At 34.5% G+C, this 18,133-nt stretch overlaps 2 protein-coding genes across 2 annotated transcripts in view; both read left to right on the top strand.

Moving 5' to 3' along the window:
* The window catches only part of LOC149374479 (uncharacterized), a 72,894-nt gene extending 60,801 nt beyond the window's left edge, over nt 1–12,093 (top strand). The window contains exons 3-5 of the mRNA XM_089593593.1: nt 10,409–10,511; nt 10,922–11,875; nt 11,958–12,093. Of these exons, the coding sequence (XP_089449719.1) occupies nt 10,409–10,511; nt 10,922–11,875; nt 11,958–12,093 (1,193 nt within the window). The remainder of the gene's footprint in view (nt 1–10,408; nt 10,512–10,921; nt 11,876–11,957) is intronic.
* Nucleotides 1–18,133, top strand: part of LOC106636928 (aldo-keto reductase family 1 member B1) — a 403,668-nt gene that overhangs the window by 377,616 nt on the left and 7,919 nt on the right. The gene's annotated exons all lie outside the window — the stretch shown is intronic.

Genomic DNA, 18,133 nt, shown 5'->3' with positions numbered 1-18,133 from the left:
GCGCTCGATATTTTCCTCTCTTCTACAATTTTTTTTTTTTTTTTTTTTTTTCTTCTTTTTTTTCACGGCTGTTGTGCAGGTAGTTTGCGGCTCGTCAAAAGTTTGATTCTCGCGCCTCGAGCGCCAACCCTTGCATACGAAATTTCACGTGACTCGATAACCCAGACGTGAAAACATTTTTCCACGAAATTCAATTAAACTCGACCTCGTGCGCGATTCTTCGATTTACGGGGTGCCGTAAAAAGTTGCTTCTTCCTCTCTCTCACGCGTGGCCGTTATACCACGTACACGTGGGTGAAAAACGCCGAATTTCAATTACTACAGGAATTTTTCGTTTTTATATCTGGACAAGGCTTACAACTAATTTGTAACCAACCTCATCGGGACTCTCGTGTATCCTTCGAAATCCAGTTGTATTTTATTCCAGCTGCACTTCACTGACACACCGAGTACTCTAGCCCCTGTGGTTTAGCAACGCAACACTGTCCTGTCGAAACTACTCTAGCGTTGCTGTCAAACTTTTCGGTGACCGTCGTGTCACATTTTCACTTCCCGTTGACTAAGCCCCCACATCGAGCGAAACACGTGGACTGATGGAGAAATCGACAAAATTAAAAGAGCTCACTGGAGGTCAAAGCGCGAAAAACACGGTCGTGAGCAACACGGTGCATCAAACAGCTTCGAACGATGGACCGGCAGCTCCGTCCTCGGGGCTATCTCGCGTGGCGTCGCGGGCGACGTCCCGTCGGAAACTGCATACCCACGCACCCCACTCCAAAGCCAAGGTCCGTGCAAGCATCCGAGCTAGGGGGCGGCGGCGGGCGCGCGCGCGTCCCTTTGAGCTCCGCCTTCCACGAGGGGCAGAGTGTGCGCGCGCGTCGTCGTCATCGTCTCTGGCCGGCCCCGACGCGAGCCAAAAGCGCGTTAGAGTCGCTGAGGGTCCTCGCGACCTGCTGCCTTTGAGCTGAAATTTAAGGAGGAGATTCGTAATAATAATCTGGATGGTGTTACTTGCACGGTGTACCCTGGTGGTTTTACGTACCAATCATTGTTTTTTGTCGCTAGAATCTTCATATCGCTTGGTAAACTTGTCATAGAAGTTTTACCCAGTGGAAAAAAAGCCAAAGAATTTTGTGATTTAACATATTGACGTGCTTTATGAAATGTACATGAGATCGTATGGGTTTTAAAATTTTTAACAATAACATTTGATTACAACAATGCATACTTACAAGATAAAGCAAATGTTTGTATGTTATTGTAAGTAGAAATTATTATTAATATTCATGAAGATGATTTACCACAAATAAAATACAAAGTCTTTTCAGAAAAAATAGGTTTTTATTAACTTTTTTTTTCTATAAATAGTTCTTAACTAGCTAATGGATAAAAATGTGTATATTAGTTAGGTATGGTGATAGTACAAAAGTTACGCCCAGTATAATTAAGTTATTATTGCCATACTCCGCTTTTTTTCTTTTCCTTTATACAAATGTCTGTGCGAACTCGGATGCATCTACTTATTTAGAGACCACCTACATCCAATCTATTCTGAAAGCAATTACTAGTGACTATATCTCGACAACTAAAACGTGTGTTATTAATATTTTCCTAACAACTTGTTTCAAACCGTTCTATCTTCGTAGGTGTATTTGCAGAAGGAAAAAAAATCAGTAGTAAAGATCGATTATGGTCAGCCTTCGACGTTCCGACTCTGCGTTTGGTATTATTTTTCTAACGAACATTCTCATGCAACAAAATCAACGATGATGAGGCTCATGTAGCAAGAAAAAAATAGCTTGCATCAATAAAAGTTACCCCCAAAAAATTAGAAACGACACATCAATGACCAAAGGAACAGAAAATCGATTTTTCGCTCGTTTAACCGAAAACCCCAACAGCAGTGTTCCTTAAAAGCACTTAATAACCAAACTTTCCTACATTAAGCAAGTCTCATAGCTTCACGAGATTTCTCGCAAAAAAGACGAGCCCCTAATGGCACACAGCCTTTGCAAGGAGCAAATTACAGCGTCAAGTCAATCAAGGTGATAATTACTGATGACTTTGGACGTCAGTTTGCGTTCCATCATCGGTGCGTACGCTTCGTTGTGGCTGCCGGTGTTATCGAGCAAATGCAAGTGCTATAGTTACACCGATCCCCGGAAATACACGAGTAAGACGGGAGATGAGGGATAGAGGAGGTGGGAAAATAGGGAAGTTCGATCGTTCAGGACAGATAATATTTGAGATGTCTAACGGGGAAGCTCGAGTGTTCGCTCCACTGGTGGCTTGACACGCTGCTTTTGCTCAGGCCGGAAGTTGGGTTAAGTAAGTGGTTAAGAGAGCGCTCCCCCCTGCCTCCTCTCTCCTCGTACACGGGCCCTCGCCGATAATGGAATAAAAACACTCGAGCCTTTTTTCTAGCGCTTAGCTCTGGCTTGGGGAACTAACACCAAAGTGACCTTACCGCTCGAGGACCCTTCGACACTTATGTGTATGTTCTTCGGGGAACGCGAAAGCCTGTCATTTTTGCCTGCTCCCCAGTTTTTTTTTTTTTTTTTTTTTTCTTTTTTAGCCCCTGTTTTTTTTCTTCTTACCCACGCTTCGAGCTCTTCGTGTCTTATGGGTGGAACTTTTTTGGTACGGGCACTTTAACTCTCTTCTTTTGACGCTTTGAATATTACGCTTTGAATTTTTGATGAGATAAAAGCTCGTGTGATTGTGTTGCTGTAATGATGAGCAATATTTTTTTTCTGTATCTTTAAGCTTTCGGTTGTTATTGTTTCTTTTTAAAGTATTGAGTAACATTATTTTTTGTAGAGGGAAATTGTATGAATTAAAATGAAGTTTGCATCTAAACATATTATAAACGTGTTTCATGGCATAAATATCAAAGTGTGTCGTTTAAAGAAATGTTTACATTATACATATATTTAAAGAAGAATTTTATAATATATTTTGAAAAATGTAATTGGATTAACATCAGTCAAGGGTTCGTTGAGTAGATTATTAACCAAGTGGTAAAATTTATGAGAATAATAAAACTTTAGCATACAAGGCACGATTGCTATCTTTATTACTAGAGCACAAAGTATAACCATATTGGTATGAGTTTTTAGAATTATTGATTTTATCAATATTACTACGATAGCATTTGTGTTCAGCTATTTTTGTTAATTACCGTTATTTAGATCATAATCATTACATTTAAGATACAAAAGTGTCTAATTTCTAACAAAATAGAACAAAATAAAGTTTAAAAAGTAACAGCTACGCTTATCTCGTAGGTACTGTACAAAGACGCTTGAAATTCCAACAGTTCTAGTTATTTTTATAAATAAACTCGATAATTCATCTGGTTTCAATTTACGTAGTGCGTTTTCACAACTATTTTCTGCTAAAAAGTTCGATCTCAATCGACCGTTCCACGTACTAAAAGTCGTGGACTTCCCTTCGTGCATAAACTACCGAAACGTATGGAAAATTAGCTCATTACGCGCGACAGAATTATCCGCTGTACCTGAAATAACTACGCCATGATCGTGCGATGAAAGGACTACCATCACAAAACACCAGCCGAGCCCTCAAATTTTCAAACATCCCCATAATAAATTTCCACCCCCCCCCGGCGTTTCATAAAGCAATTTTATAGAGCAAAAGCGGCAGCGTCGACTATCACACGGTAGTTTTTGATACAGCGAACAGAAGAGCTCGATACCACGAGCTCGCTGGCCCGATAACCAAGTGCGTATGGCGCGCACAAAAGACCCGAGAGAGAGAGGACGATCGGTAGCGAGCCGATAGCGGCCTTTTTGAGAGTCCCCCCGCCCCCCGCGAGCCACCGCAGCCGTGCTTATGTTAATGCAATTTTGCGCCCTCGGCGGAGCTAGGAGGGAGCTGCCTGAAATAACGGCTAGGCCGGAGATAAATCGTTTCCGTTCTCTAACTCGCTCGCGCGGGCCGGCCGACTGGCTGTAATACTAATGCGCGCCACATGTGCCGGGCGATCGCTATCCGTCTATCTGCGTCGCGCACTCGTTATGTGCCGGGAAAATTCGCGCGACTGTGCGAGCCAATAACCCTTTCGAAAACGCGTTAAGCTTGCGGATGACTCGATCGTGCGAGGTGTTCAACTAATGCTGGTGCGGAGGACCGAGTTGGAAGTGTAAATGTTGGCTTTTTGCTTTCAAATCGAGTAAGCTTTGCACCGGCCGAAGATGAAGTTTTGTTGGGTAAACGTTCTGTGATGTGAAACATCATCTGTCACGTCGTTTTGAAAAAAAAGTTTTCCGTACCCTTTTATATCTGGTCCTATTTTCGTACTAATGTTTGTGATTTTCCTTTGAAGTTTTACTTAACGATGGAAATCAATTAATTTTTTAATTCAATTAAAAAAAAAAAAAATGGACAATTTCATCGTATTACAATGCATTAGATGACCGAAATTTCATAAGAAGTAAAAAGAAGATTTATGTCCCATCATGTGGCAGTGACTTTTTGATGCCAATAAATGGAGTTTTGCGATAGTAAAGTTTCTGTAACGAAATAAAATTTTACTATTAATATAGTTTCAATCCAATTCATAGTTTATAATACACACGTAAATATATATTAAGTATATTTAGAAGCTGATAATATAAAATTGGTAATTCATACTTTCAGTCTTGATATTGGACTTTTTTCTTACCCTTGTCAAGTTTTTTAAAAATAGTAATTATTACCCGAACAAGCTAAGAACATTAAACTTTTTTAATGTAACCATTAACTATAAATAAATTGAATTCATAATTTTATATGATATCAATAAAGAATATAAAATTAAAACAATTTTTATATTCGAAATACATAATTATAAGGTTCATTAAAAAAAAAAAAAAATGATTTTGTAGTTAAAAAAAAAAAAATTAATTTCATAAGGTCGTTTTCGTTTGTTTTTCTTTTCTTTCTTGAATTAAGTAAGTGCTGTACAAATTTTTTTTTTCAATTTTCCAGCTATACAAGATTAAAATAATTTTTATATGAAAAAAGTCATAAGTAATACGTATAAGGTTGTATTAGAAATAAAATTGAAAAAGTTTTGCAATTTTAAAAGAAAACAAATTTTAATTGATTTAAAGTCACATTAATGCAATTTTCTCCTTTCCTAAATCAAGTGCTGAACTTTTTTTTCCTAATATTTTTCTAAAAAAAAAATTAATTAAAATAATTTTTATCATCAAGACATCACAAATTCCAATCAATTTCACGATTCTTCATCACAACTTTTTTCTTTTGAAAAATACCCAGGAGAAAAAAAAATTGTTCATACACTTGAATATATGGAGCTAAGAACGGCTAGCCAAGTGAAAATCCCAACTTAAAAAATGTCAAGGAGTAGAAAAAAAGAAAGAAGCAAGGACACACGTATCCTAGACCAGACACAAAAAAAAAAAAGAAAAAAAAAAGAAAGAAACATGGTACGTAAACAATAAAACAAAATCGAAAAGCCAGACCCCAAGCCAACCCTGGCACTATCCTTCCACCCTACGTAACTACTTTTCTGCTCCCACTCTGGAAAATAAAAAAGAAATCGCGCGAAATTTCGTCCACGCGTACGATACAAGACTGCGAAAAATTTTGTTCAGAGCTCCAAGGTGTCTGCGGATTGGAAAATCTAGCTCGATCTCGTGGGAGATCTCGCACGCGACTCGTCCTGTTCTCTCTCTTTCTACCCTCTCTCTTTTGCTTTGGCCCTCAAATATTCCAGTCTGTAATCGAAATGCATATATACATGAGCTTGAGTGGTGTTGATATGCAATGAGTGTATATATGTACATACGCACACACACATAAATATATATCCTTGTACTGCGAGGACGTGGGTGAGATATCTATTCGAGATGAGAAGATCGTGGAGGAGGGATGAGGAAGGAAGGAAGGCAGTGGTGAGACTGTCGGGTATGATGTGTGTGCGCGAGACGCCAAGGAGGAAGAGAGAGAGAGAGAGAGAGAGAGAGAGAGAGGAAGGCATCGTATGTTTTGGCCCGGTGAACAAATTTCCATTAACAAGTCTGACAGAGACAACAATGGTGCTCGTGTCCTCACTTTACTGGGGATTATACGTATGCTTACTGTAATAAATCAAATATTTCAATCATCTCTAGTTGACATTGTTTTCCCCCAGTAAATACTTTCAGTTCTTGTTATTTATTTAAAACTCTAATTTTGGTAAAACTCAGTTATAAATTTTTAATTGTGTGATGAAATTTCAATTTAGAAGCTGTAATGGGTTTATTGTAAATTCCATGCTATTAATACATTAATATGTATGAAATTACATACCTTTCAAATATGTAACACATCAATGCCTTTGAAAAAAAGTATGCATGAATATTCCGAGTTTGGAATTATTCATGAAAAAATTTTAATTTTTAGGCTCCTCAGAAGAATCTTTTAACATGAACAAAATCTTTTTAAACCGAAATTAACCATTAATCTAAATGTTTGCATGTAAAAATGGATTATTTACGAATTATTTTAATGTACTATTATTTACATAAATAGTAGTCTTACAAATATTATAATATAATCATTAATTACAACAAATACGTCCAACGGCGTATGCATTCTTTTATTATCTACACAACTTTGTAGCGTAAATTGATTTTTTATTGACTTACATTGAGTCTGACATGTTATCTAAACCTTTACCCATGAATTCAGTTAATTTATAATACTTTCAACTATATGAGAACAACTGGACAGAAAGCCAGAACCATCTGAAATCCTGAAACTTTACCGTACACGACTGTAGCTACCCTTCCACAAGCTTGGCAAAACGGCAAAGCTCGACCATCTTCGAATATAGCGCACGTATACGCACATAATATACATACATGTATAAAACGAGCTAACGGAAACAAAATTAAAATCGATGCTGGCAACAGATGCGCGCAGATAGCTTTATGGCATGCCAGCAGAAGAGGAGGAGGAGGAGGAGGAGGAAACGCTGCACGAGCCAATAACGAAAATCATTAAATTAAGGGTGTATATGTGTAAGAACATACGGCTAGCTCCACTGTACCGTCTTCTCCTCTTACTTCCCCTCTTTAAGGAAGAATGTCGTACATGTACCGCATTGAGACGTATTAACGCGGTAATAATTTCATCGTGGACCAATAACTTCTCTTTTGTCTCGCTAGCACTGATTACCCAAAGAAGCCTCATAATTTTCCGTTCTTACTGTTGGTTCTTTTGACACTTCCATAATTACGTATCGCTTTCACTGAACGGCTGTCTTTAATACTATATTAATGATTTCCTTTTGTGTGTGTCAAAGTAGACAAATTTAATTTTCGAATTAAAACATTGTTAGTCGCACATTGTTGTACGTAAGATCTGAAAAACATCCGTATTGTGTCTTTCCATCCAAAACTTTAATGTACCCTATTTTGAGAGACTATACTGTATGATAACTTTCAAAACAGAGACTCCTGTCTAGAGCGTAATCAATGTTTGTCGGTCCTTAAATTTTTGCTATTTTTGTCTTATACTCCTTCGATTTTGATACTTTAGGTTTCTTTAAAAGTAAAGTTTTGGTCCATTGTGATTTGTACGACAAAGTGAGTACGGTACCACAGTTGAGCTGAACGCATTAATCAAAATACCTATGTACATACACTTACTTAATTAATTGTAAATATACAATGTATGTTAGCCTTATATTTCCTCTCCTGATCCCTGCTTTCAACACGGATTAAGTGCAGTTCACTTTTGATATAAGCCTTCCTCGAAACAGTATTTAAACAGCTGTAATGTAAAGTAACATTTTGACACTAAACATTCTCTGACACTTAAAAAAAATTTTTTGTTTTTTATTTTTTTTTATTTTTATAATTGTATTTATTTTTACCTTGACGATAGTACTCTGATACTCTCTTTAAAACAGTAGCCCGTATACATTTGTCTCAAGATTCCATCGATCGGTTTAAATGTACCTAGACTAAGTGTAACTGGTGATCTTGTAATTTTCTTTTAAATTCGACGGATTTGAATTATTTACTTGCACGATTAAAAACTTTGTGAAGGCAAGCTTACTGATACACAAAATATTTAAAATAATTACTGATATAGTACTGCACTGATTTGAAATAACACTTTTTTATCTGTTTATCACATAGCTTTCGCTAGCTGTCTTTACATGCACACTAAATGCCTATTATTTCACTATTAGCTACGTAGTATTAAACGTAGATAATACGTATATGTAGAGCTTACCTTTTTAAAAAACGCATATGCTTTTTCAGTGTTCAGCCATCTGGATTACAGTTCGCATCCAACCACGAAAAGTATGTCTTTCATTAGTACTTGATGAGTTATGTAAAATCGTATGATACTTATATATATATATGTAGTCTTACATATTTTATACGTAGTGAACGTAAATCTCAAAATATACTTTTAATTTTTTTGTGACATGAGATAATGCCTGTTATTTGTTCAACAGTAAATCCTACTTAACACAACAAAAAATTCAACGATCAACGTATTGGATAATAAAACAACGACCAAATCCATTGTTGATTTTGAAGTAGCAAGGTAAGCTTATTTTTCTTAACTAAAAACTTTTTTTATTTTTTTTTATTTTTAAAAGTACAATACATGTCAATTCCACAAAAAATCGTGTGATCTAAGCGAAATATAATTTAGTTTTTTAACCATTTTGCGTTAGTCTCATCCTACTTGAAATATTGTATTACAAATTTAGTTGTAGAAATGACATTTCCGTACGGATTCGATATACTTACGTTCGGGCAACCAGAAAAAGATACTTTCTATCCGCTACGTATATGTATTATGTATGCAAAGAGACGTACCTTAGGATTTGTTCAACAATTTTGTTACTTTAGGGCAGACAATTTTATTTTTTTTTATCGTAACTCAGATATTGCATGTATTATGCCATGATAGATAGAAGCACGGCATCATCTTCTAAATATAAGTTTCAAGTTAAACAAAAGAAAAATATGTCCAACGTACGTTAAATGATACCGTATTTTTTCTCTCAGTTGCGTATACAATTATTTGCCTTCCTCCTAGAAGAAAACTGTGTTCACTGCTCATTAGTAGATTTTTCAGCACCGTCCACAGAAAAGTGTAGCAACCACGTAGATATGTACATAAACTATTATTTCTCAACAATGAATACAGTACATAATCCTAAACGAAATATGACTCTTTTACCCATACATTCAAGAGAAAAAGTAGTAATTTTTTTAATAAAGGGTGAAGGTATATACATAAAAAAAGTACATTGCTTTCACCAACAACTACTTTTTAAAAATTTTTAATGTTTTTAAATTAAGTTGAAAGAAACCCTAAGTGGAAAAAAATTATTTATACAATTTTTTAGAATCCTCAAAACTTTAAGCTTCTGTACAGACTCAAGTTTCCTCGAGATCCTGTTAAAAATTTTGCAGACAGAAAAATCATCCCAAGTGTTTCAAAGCAAAACAAAAAAATTTATTGATATAATTTCTTGATACAAATATTTAAGATAAAACTAAGGAGATTATTTCTCCTTCAAAAAACATGAGAAGCTTTAAAAATCAGTATTTCGAAAACTGTGCACTGTGAACCTCCACTAGAGTTTTTATATTTAATAAATTATTATCGTAGTAAAATCGACTTGAAGAAAAATTATTCAAGAAATTTAAAGTCAAACGATATCTGACGTCAAGCATGTTTCTAATCTAATGACCCACGTTAGTTTAAATTATAAATTTCATACAGGTCGTTAGTTTTTCTTATCACTTGAAGCTTAAAAATTCTAAAAAATCCATTGACACAATATCTAACTACTTTTAATTAAACGAAAAAATACTCTTAAATTTCCTACCTTGTTTAGTTTCATAAATTATTCCTTTTTTTACGTTTATGCTTGTAGATTATTTATCCTTGAGTTGGTAGACCATCGTATTTCTACCTTATTTCTGTCTTTCTTATCTTTTTTATTTATTAATTATTTATGTTGGATCATAATTCTAGTTTCTATAAAAATAGCATTGTTATGAAGTGATCCCTAAACTTTGAAACATTTCTATTGTAGTTTATTTTTTGAAGTCCTAAAATAAAATGCAGTAAACTTTGTCAACCAAATCAAACACGTGTTACGTTGTAGTTTAGTTTCTAGTAGTTAGAAAATTATAAATACATCACTAAAAAATAATATTCGTCACTAGTTCGAACAGTGATTCAATATTAATCATGGAGTATTAAATTTTTATTCACACTAAATTATGATACAGAACAATTTTTACGTACTACAAGTTGGAATGAATTGTCTAATCCCATAACTGCTTGCCCAAAGTAAATAACAAAGCACACAAGTCTTTGATAAAATAAATAATTATTTTACTATGTCCAACAGGAAAACAGCATCCTCGTCGAATCAGCATCGATAGAACCATTTCCGAAAACTTTATAGCAAAGTTCACGTCCGAACTACTACTCAGCACACCAAACTACATCTGGTATCAGGTATTCTCTGCAGTATATTATTAAAAAATATGGCTGAAAGACGTGAAAAAGATTTATATCGCAAAGACACGCCTAGCAGAAGCATATCAGAAAGCTCTTCTCAATGTAAGATATTTCCAAAAAATGTTACCTTGCCCAGTGATGTTATGGTACACATGCGTACTCATGCTCACGAAAAGTTATTTACCTGCTCGAGATTTTCAAAAGCAGTAAGTGTTGAGGATAATCCTACAGTACATGAGCTTAGTAATACTCAAGAGAAATCCTACATGTGCCCAATTTGTTCGAAACTATTTAGTCGAAAGTATAGTCTTACAATACATGAATGCACCCATACTAAAAAAAAGCCCCACAGTTGCTCTAGATGTTCAAAATCATTTACTCAAAAATCCAATCTTGTAAGGCATGAGCGCACCCATACTCACGAGAAACCCTACAATTGCTCAATATGTCCCAAATCTTTTAGCGATAAGAGTAATCTTACAGTGCACGAGCGCATCCATACTCAGGAGAAGCCGTACAGTTGCTCAATATGTACGAGATCATTCGGCGATAAGAGCAATCTTATAGCACATGAGCGCATCCACACGCATGAGAAGCCGTACAGTTGCGTAATATGTTCAAAATCATTTAGTCGAAAACAACATCTCAGAATACATGAGTGTGTCCACACTCATGAAAAGTCTTACAGCTGCTCAATATGTCTCAAATCATTCGGTCAAAAACACCATCTTAAAACGCACGAACGCACCCATACTCAGGAAAAGCCTTACATCTGTTCAATATGTTCGAAATCATTTGGTCAAAAACACCATCTTAAAACGCACGAACGCACCCATACTCAGGAAAAGCCTTACATCTGTTTAATATGTTCAAAATCGTTTAGTCGAAAACACCATCTTACGGTACATGAGCGCATCCATATTCAAGAGAAGCCCTACAGTTGCTCAATATGTCCCAAATCTTTTAGCGATAAGAGTAATCTTACAGTGCACGAGCGCATCCATACTCAGGAGAAGCCGTACAGTTGCTCAATATGTACGAGATCATTCGGCGATAAGAGCAATCTTATAGTGCATGAGCGCACCCACACGCATGAGAAGCCGTACAGTTGCTCAATATGTTCCAAATCGTTTAGTCGAAAACAACATCTTACGGTACATGGGCGCATCCATACTCAAGAGAAGCCCTACATGTGCGCAATATGTTCGAAATCTTTTAGCGATAAGAGAAATCTTGTAGTGCATGAGCGCATCCATACTCAGGAGAAGCCGTACAGTTGCTCAATATGTACGAGATCATTCATCCGTAAGGATAAACTTAAGCGTCATGGACGCACCCATACTCAAGAGAAGCCGTATAGTTGTTCCACATGTTCAAAATCATTCAAGTGGAAGAATAATCTTACAGTACATGAACGCATTCATACTTACGAGCAGCTCTACGTTTGCTCCACATGTTCAAAATCGTTTAGCCGTGAGGATAAACTTAAAGAGCATGAGCGCAGTCATACGGACGAAAGACTCTTTGTTTGTGATGTTTGTGCTCAAACTTTTGTCCGGCGCTGTCATCTAATGTCACATTTTCAGACTCATCATTTCCACCATTGTAACTTGTGCCCACAAACTTTTGTTCGAAACAATGACCTTGAAAACCACATACGCAACCAACACTGCTTCCACTGCCACGTGTGTCAAAAAAGCTTTGACACGCCTTCTTGTTTCAAGATGCACAATCTGTATATACATAGTGATTAATTTTTTGCTTTTCCACGCACTTATTTTTAAATTCTAAGTATGTAGAATTTGGTTGTTTGTTATTAAAATTATTTAATCGTCAAGAGATTATTTAGTTTACGAAATAATTCTGAATGTTTTTCTATGCTACTTGGGATTACCTAAATAATTACTCGAGGAAATATTGAAAAGTGATAATGTAAGACATCACTTACTTTATTTTATTCATACCTCAAGTGCAAAAATAGCTATTGTATCAGTTATTTACACTAATGAATTTTTCTAGAACACTGAAGTAATTGATAAAATCAAATCAGTGAATAAATAACTTGAGTTAATTTTTCTATCACATCATTGTAAATCAAGAAAAAATTATTAAAATATTGTTTTAACATTGGAAATAAAAGTATAAAATTGGTCACTATAATACTGTTCATAAAAACAAAAAAATGTAATTAAGATGGAAATGTAAGACACCGAAGTACATCAGCCATGAAACACAAAACCAAATTGCAAGAAACAAATTCAACAGATAGTAGAAAATTCTTTGAATCACAAGTCTCTGAAGGAAAAAAAAAAAAAAAAAAAAAAAAAAAAGAATCAACGGACCTGAAAATACAACTCTCCTCGACCATCTTTATTTATCGGCCGAATTTACCTCGTTTTCTATCTCTACGTGCTCGAGCACGAATTCCAAATTCTCTCTGATTGTCTCACCCATGCATATCCTTCAAAAAGTTGAAGTCGTAAAAAGGAACAGTCGAGTAGGCGCACGAAAGTCCCCACGCTCCCCTTACCTGTCCCGCGTACATCTTTTTCCTTCCATCGTGGAATACGTGAATCGCCTAAGTTCTTGTTCGCGTGAACGGGCCAAGAAGAGGTTAGACGGTTCGAGTGATTTAGGCGACTCAGAATATCAAATTGAAAGAAAGAACTCTGCAACTTTGGACCATTCATAAAGGATGACTTCTCTTTCTCCATCTTCATTTTTCTTCCCCCCCCCCCATCCCCATTTCACTCGGTTCATTTTATCTGTCTTTCGTTTTATGTTACTTCCACGATCGCTCTCATTCTTCTTCTTGTTCTCCCTCTTTTTTGCTTCAGCTTGGCTCCATTGCACAGTACACGCGGGCCTTTACATTTTTCTCCTGACAGGTTTTATTGCGTGATATGTTGGACATTAATTTTGATAAGGGCTTTTGTTTCGCTTCCGAGATGAACTTTGCGTGTTCTTGCGAGACTGTACATTTGCCCTGATGGAGGTTCTAGTAATTTTTTATCCATGGTGTTTATTTTCAATTAAATTTTGTTGCAAGAGTTTAACATAGGTTGTTAAAAAAAAAAAAAAGGTTTAATCATATCCATGTATTTAAAAGTTATGCTTATCATTTTAACGTAGAGATTAATTACACTGTAAATATTATTCTGTTTGTGAATTTAAATTTAAAGAAGAGCTAGAATAATTATTACTGAATTCATTGAGCAAAAACTTTTAAAACAATTTCATTTTAATTGTAAGGATTTAAAGTATTCCTTTGATTCTTTATGTATACGAAAAAAAAATTATGTACCTATATTGTTATGTTTTTATCTGTATGTTTATATATTAATATCTTTACTTATTCCTTAATATAGTAAAAACAAAAAATATGTTCTAATAATGAAACCTATATTTGAGATAATTTTGCAAAGTTTATTTCATAACACCATTAGTTTAGTGTAAAATTAATTATTATTTTTATTATTATTATTATTATTATTTTTGAAATTATTACATAGAAAGTAAGTAAGAGATTTACATGGTCGATAATATTATCCCAAAATAAGAAATTGGAATAAAAGCATAGAAAAATATGAGCCAGAGTTAAATGATAGCATGAAAAAAATTGAATAAAAAAGATTTAAAAATGTAGTAAGCTAAGATGTATTATATCACTAATACTGAAAAATGTACGATTTAAAAATCAAATCATATGATCTAATCTTTTCAAATTCACACTTTATGTGAAAAGATATTAATGTGTATCTAAAAATAATTATAAAATAAATAAAATTGATATACATCTGACTGTAGGTGCATTCTATTTATTCGTGTTAAAAAAATAAATTTTTTTCATCATAAAATCCATGAATTTATTATTGTGTAGTTTATGTTTTAAGTTTTAATACAAAAATTGTTTATAAAACTTTTATAATATTCTATGGACTTTAAAAGTTATTGAATAAAATAAAAAGAAGTAAATGGTTAACGTTAACTATGTAGTTTGAGAAAGTGAACGAATTTTCTTATACTTTGAATTACTAATAATCCTGAAAAAGTAATGACAATATTTAAGAAAAAAAAATGAATTTCTCTGGGAAAAGAAGGAAAGGAGAAAATGAGTGAAAAATAATATTTAAAAAAAATGTAAAACGATTTATTTTGAAAGTTACTTGATTTAAAAAAAAAAAAAATAATAGTAAACAATGAATTTATACACGCGTAAATTATTCAACTTCCTCTGTGGATCCAATTTGGTCGTTGGTCGTGTCAAGACGTCTAAAACAGGTAAGGATAACCGATGCGAGAAGAGTAGGGCAGACCATACCCGTAGTTGTAGCCATAGCCAAGAGGAAGGGCGGGCGCGCTGTACGCCGTATAGGCGAAAGGTGCACCAGCTACGTAGGTACTGGTGATCGGAGTGGTGGCGAGGTAGCCGGGCTTAGGTGCGGCCGAAGCGAAGGCGAAGACGGCAGCGAGGAGGGTGATGAGCTTGAGGAACATGTTTGGCGAACGTGTGTCTGGCTAGCGGATGCACTGATCGGACTGATTGTCCTACAGCTCGTTGGGTGTGGCTTTTATACAACTCCGAGAGGTAAAAATATCGCTAACTATGCGGAAGGCACGGGAGAATGCTCGGGAGATTCGGTCCCAAGGTCGGGCACGTGACTCTCTTTTCGCGGAGTTGCTCTTGTTCAGGGTCCGGCTTTTCAAGGCTTAGGGCTTCATTTGTACCCGGATTTGGATCGATCGCTTGTTTTTTACTTTGGTCCTTTTATTTTGCGGTTGGCTTGGTGGGACTTGAGTGTCGTAAGCAAAATTCTCCCGTCACACGTATCAGTAAGGTTTTTGGGCAGCAATGAATATATTTTTCCAGAATAATGTTCTGTCAATAAACCAACGAACAACTTTGGTATGAATTCAAACTGCAGTAAATAATTTTTATGATTCCATTGAAATACTTTAAGGATATTTTTGCAAATGTTTCACAAATACTGAAAAAGGACTTTGTGAGAAAAAAAAAATTGTCAGTTAAGAATTCAGTGATTAGTTAACTACTTTTGATCCTTAGTTTTTTAGCATATTTTTTCAGTAAAACAATACTGCGTGTAAAAAATTCTTTACTAGAAATTTTTTTTTTTCTTTAAAGAGGAAACTTTGCAACAGACGAATAATCACGCTGTGAATACATTTTTGAACTTTAGAATTAAAATCACTCAGATAAGTAAATACTTGTGTAACAGAGGGTGTTCGTGCGAGAGAAGGCATACGTGTGGATATATCTAATCAGTTAGATCTCACGATTTCCAGCTTAGATTTTTATTTCAACAACGGCTGTTGAAAAAGTTTTTTCGATTTCCTTTATTTTGTTTTGATTTTTACGATTCATGAAACGAATTTGAAAAAATTAACTATTGAATTAAAATCTATGTAAAATAAAGTTATGATAAAAATAAAATTTTGTCATAAAACATAAATTACATGTGATAATTTTTTATTACTATCGTTTCCGATATCATGGATGTTGACCTATAATTACTCGGACTGAGATGTATTTTTTAGGAAAAAATGTATTTTTGCAAAAAATTCAGTGTTTATAAATTTTTTCATTTTTATTATTTGCAAGTATTCGGCCAATATTTTATGTTATAAGAAAAAAATGTTATATTTTTCTTAAAATTAAATTTTAAGTGGTTCATTAAATTTTTCGTATTTGTAGATTTCATACAGCTCTTGTATGTCAGAAAATGTTTTAATAATATTTGTTAATTATTTGTTGACTTATGCATCTGTAATAATGTCTTGCAACTAGATAGATTTGTTTTATTGTATGTTAAAATTTTTTGTATCTCGTTTCCTTGTAAACAGATGATTGCATTCTCGGTGTAAATAAATTTTGTTATCTACCAGAGATTTTACTGTTATTGATTTTGAAAAAATTGGATGTATATAAGTATACTTGTATACTAAAATATGTTCACTCAAAATTGTATAATGTACTCAAAATAATCCAGTAGGTATATATTTTTATAAATTATATGCGAACACGTCAATAATCTTAGAACAACATTAAAATAAAATCGCTTCCACTTTCCCGAAAACTAAACTATTTTTCATAATAAATCCAAACTCAAACAATGCAAACTCAAACAACTTTATTAACAAAAAAATACTTGACTTTTAGTGCTACAAGTTAAAAGAGGGGTTAAAAAAAATGTGTATCCTTTGTGTACCAATCTCGTGTAGGTAAACCCGTGCTGGCCTGACTTTCATCCTTACAACAGAAAAAAACCACAACAGCCGTCCTTGGGTTCTTTCGCGATCCCTTGTTCCTCCTCCCGTATAAAAGGGGACCGTCACTTCAGTCCAGCATCAGTCGATCCTTGCAAAGTCCAAGAATCCACATAGCAAACCAACTCAGGCAAGATGTTCTGCAAACTGTTCGCCCTCCTCGCCACCATTCTGGTATTCGCCTCGGCCGAGCCGAAGCCCGGTTTCCTAGCCAGGACGTACTCTGCTGCACCCATCGCCACGACTTACGCTGCTGCCCCGATCGCCGCCACATACGCAGCCCCAGCTGTACCTATTGGTTTCCAGCCCTACGGCTTCGGTGCATACGGTCTTGGTTATTCTCGCTTCTACTATTAAACCAAGACGTATCATCGTGACGACTGGATCGACAATAAAATATCATCTTTATTGCGTTTTTTTTTAGTTACTACTTTCTGAACTTGTTGTGCTTCATGACTGGTTAAACATCATGATACTGTATAAAATTTCGTTGCAAAAATGTTTTTAATTTAAATAAATACATTTCTTTTTTAAAACATGAGTTTTTTTCATCATCCCTGATCATTACTCCTCAAAAATATAACTTTTAAGAAAACGTATACATACTACATGCATATGATATGAATGTTGTATAACATGTACATTTAATGCATTATTTGTTTGATAAGTATTGAATTATTGACATGAAAACTGATGTAAATTTTCGAAACGAACACTTTTTTTTATTTATTCAACCAACTTTTATTGGAAAAGATAAACTTGCTTAAAAATTATTACTAAAAAATATTGGGCTACACATTTAATCCATGTGGTAGTGTACTTTTATCTTTTATTTTTGATTGTTGTATAAAAGTGTCTAAAAACGTACTTTCTAAGGGTTAGCATTGACCCTTTAATACGCTCTCCAACATTTCAAGTTGATTAGTGTAGTTGTAATACAATAACGTTTTGTAGTACTACGTAACCGCATTGTCGTATCAAAATCTGTAATATGGGAAATTTTCTCCTCTCTATTTAATACAAGTTTTAAACTTTTAAAAGTAACCTTTATTGGAATGATTTTAAAATTATCGTGTGTTTTTATACTATTTTAATACTTTAAAAAAATATATATATATACATTATAAAATTTAACAATAATCACGGACATTGTATTTCTTATCTTTTTGTTTGTGAGTGATATATACTAATACATAATTTTTTTAAAACAATGAACATATTGTCTTTTTCAATTCACTATTACATAAAAATAATTTACCGACAATACTAGTAATAACGATTTTTGAAGAATGGTTTTCATTCGTTAAAGAGGTTCTGGCAAAAAATA

The sequence above is a fragment of the Copidosoma floridanum genome, unplaced genomic scaffold (genome assembly GCF_036245765.1).
Source record: "Copidosoma floridanum isolate Cflo_tuat_1 unplaced genomic scaffold, Cflo_Japanese_pri ptg000019l, whole genome shotgun sequence".
Taxonomy (NCBI): domain Eukaryota; kingdom Metazoa; phylum Arthropoda; class Insecta; order Hymenoptera; family Encyrtidae; genus Copidosoma; species Copidosoma floridanum.
The sequence above is the reverse complement of the archived record's forward strand: the minus strand, read 5'-3'. Positions and strand labels throughout refer to the sequence as shown.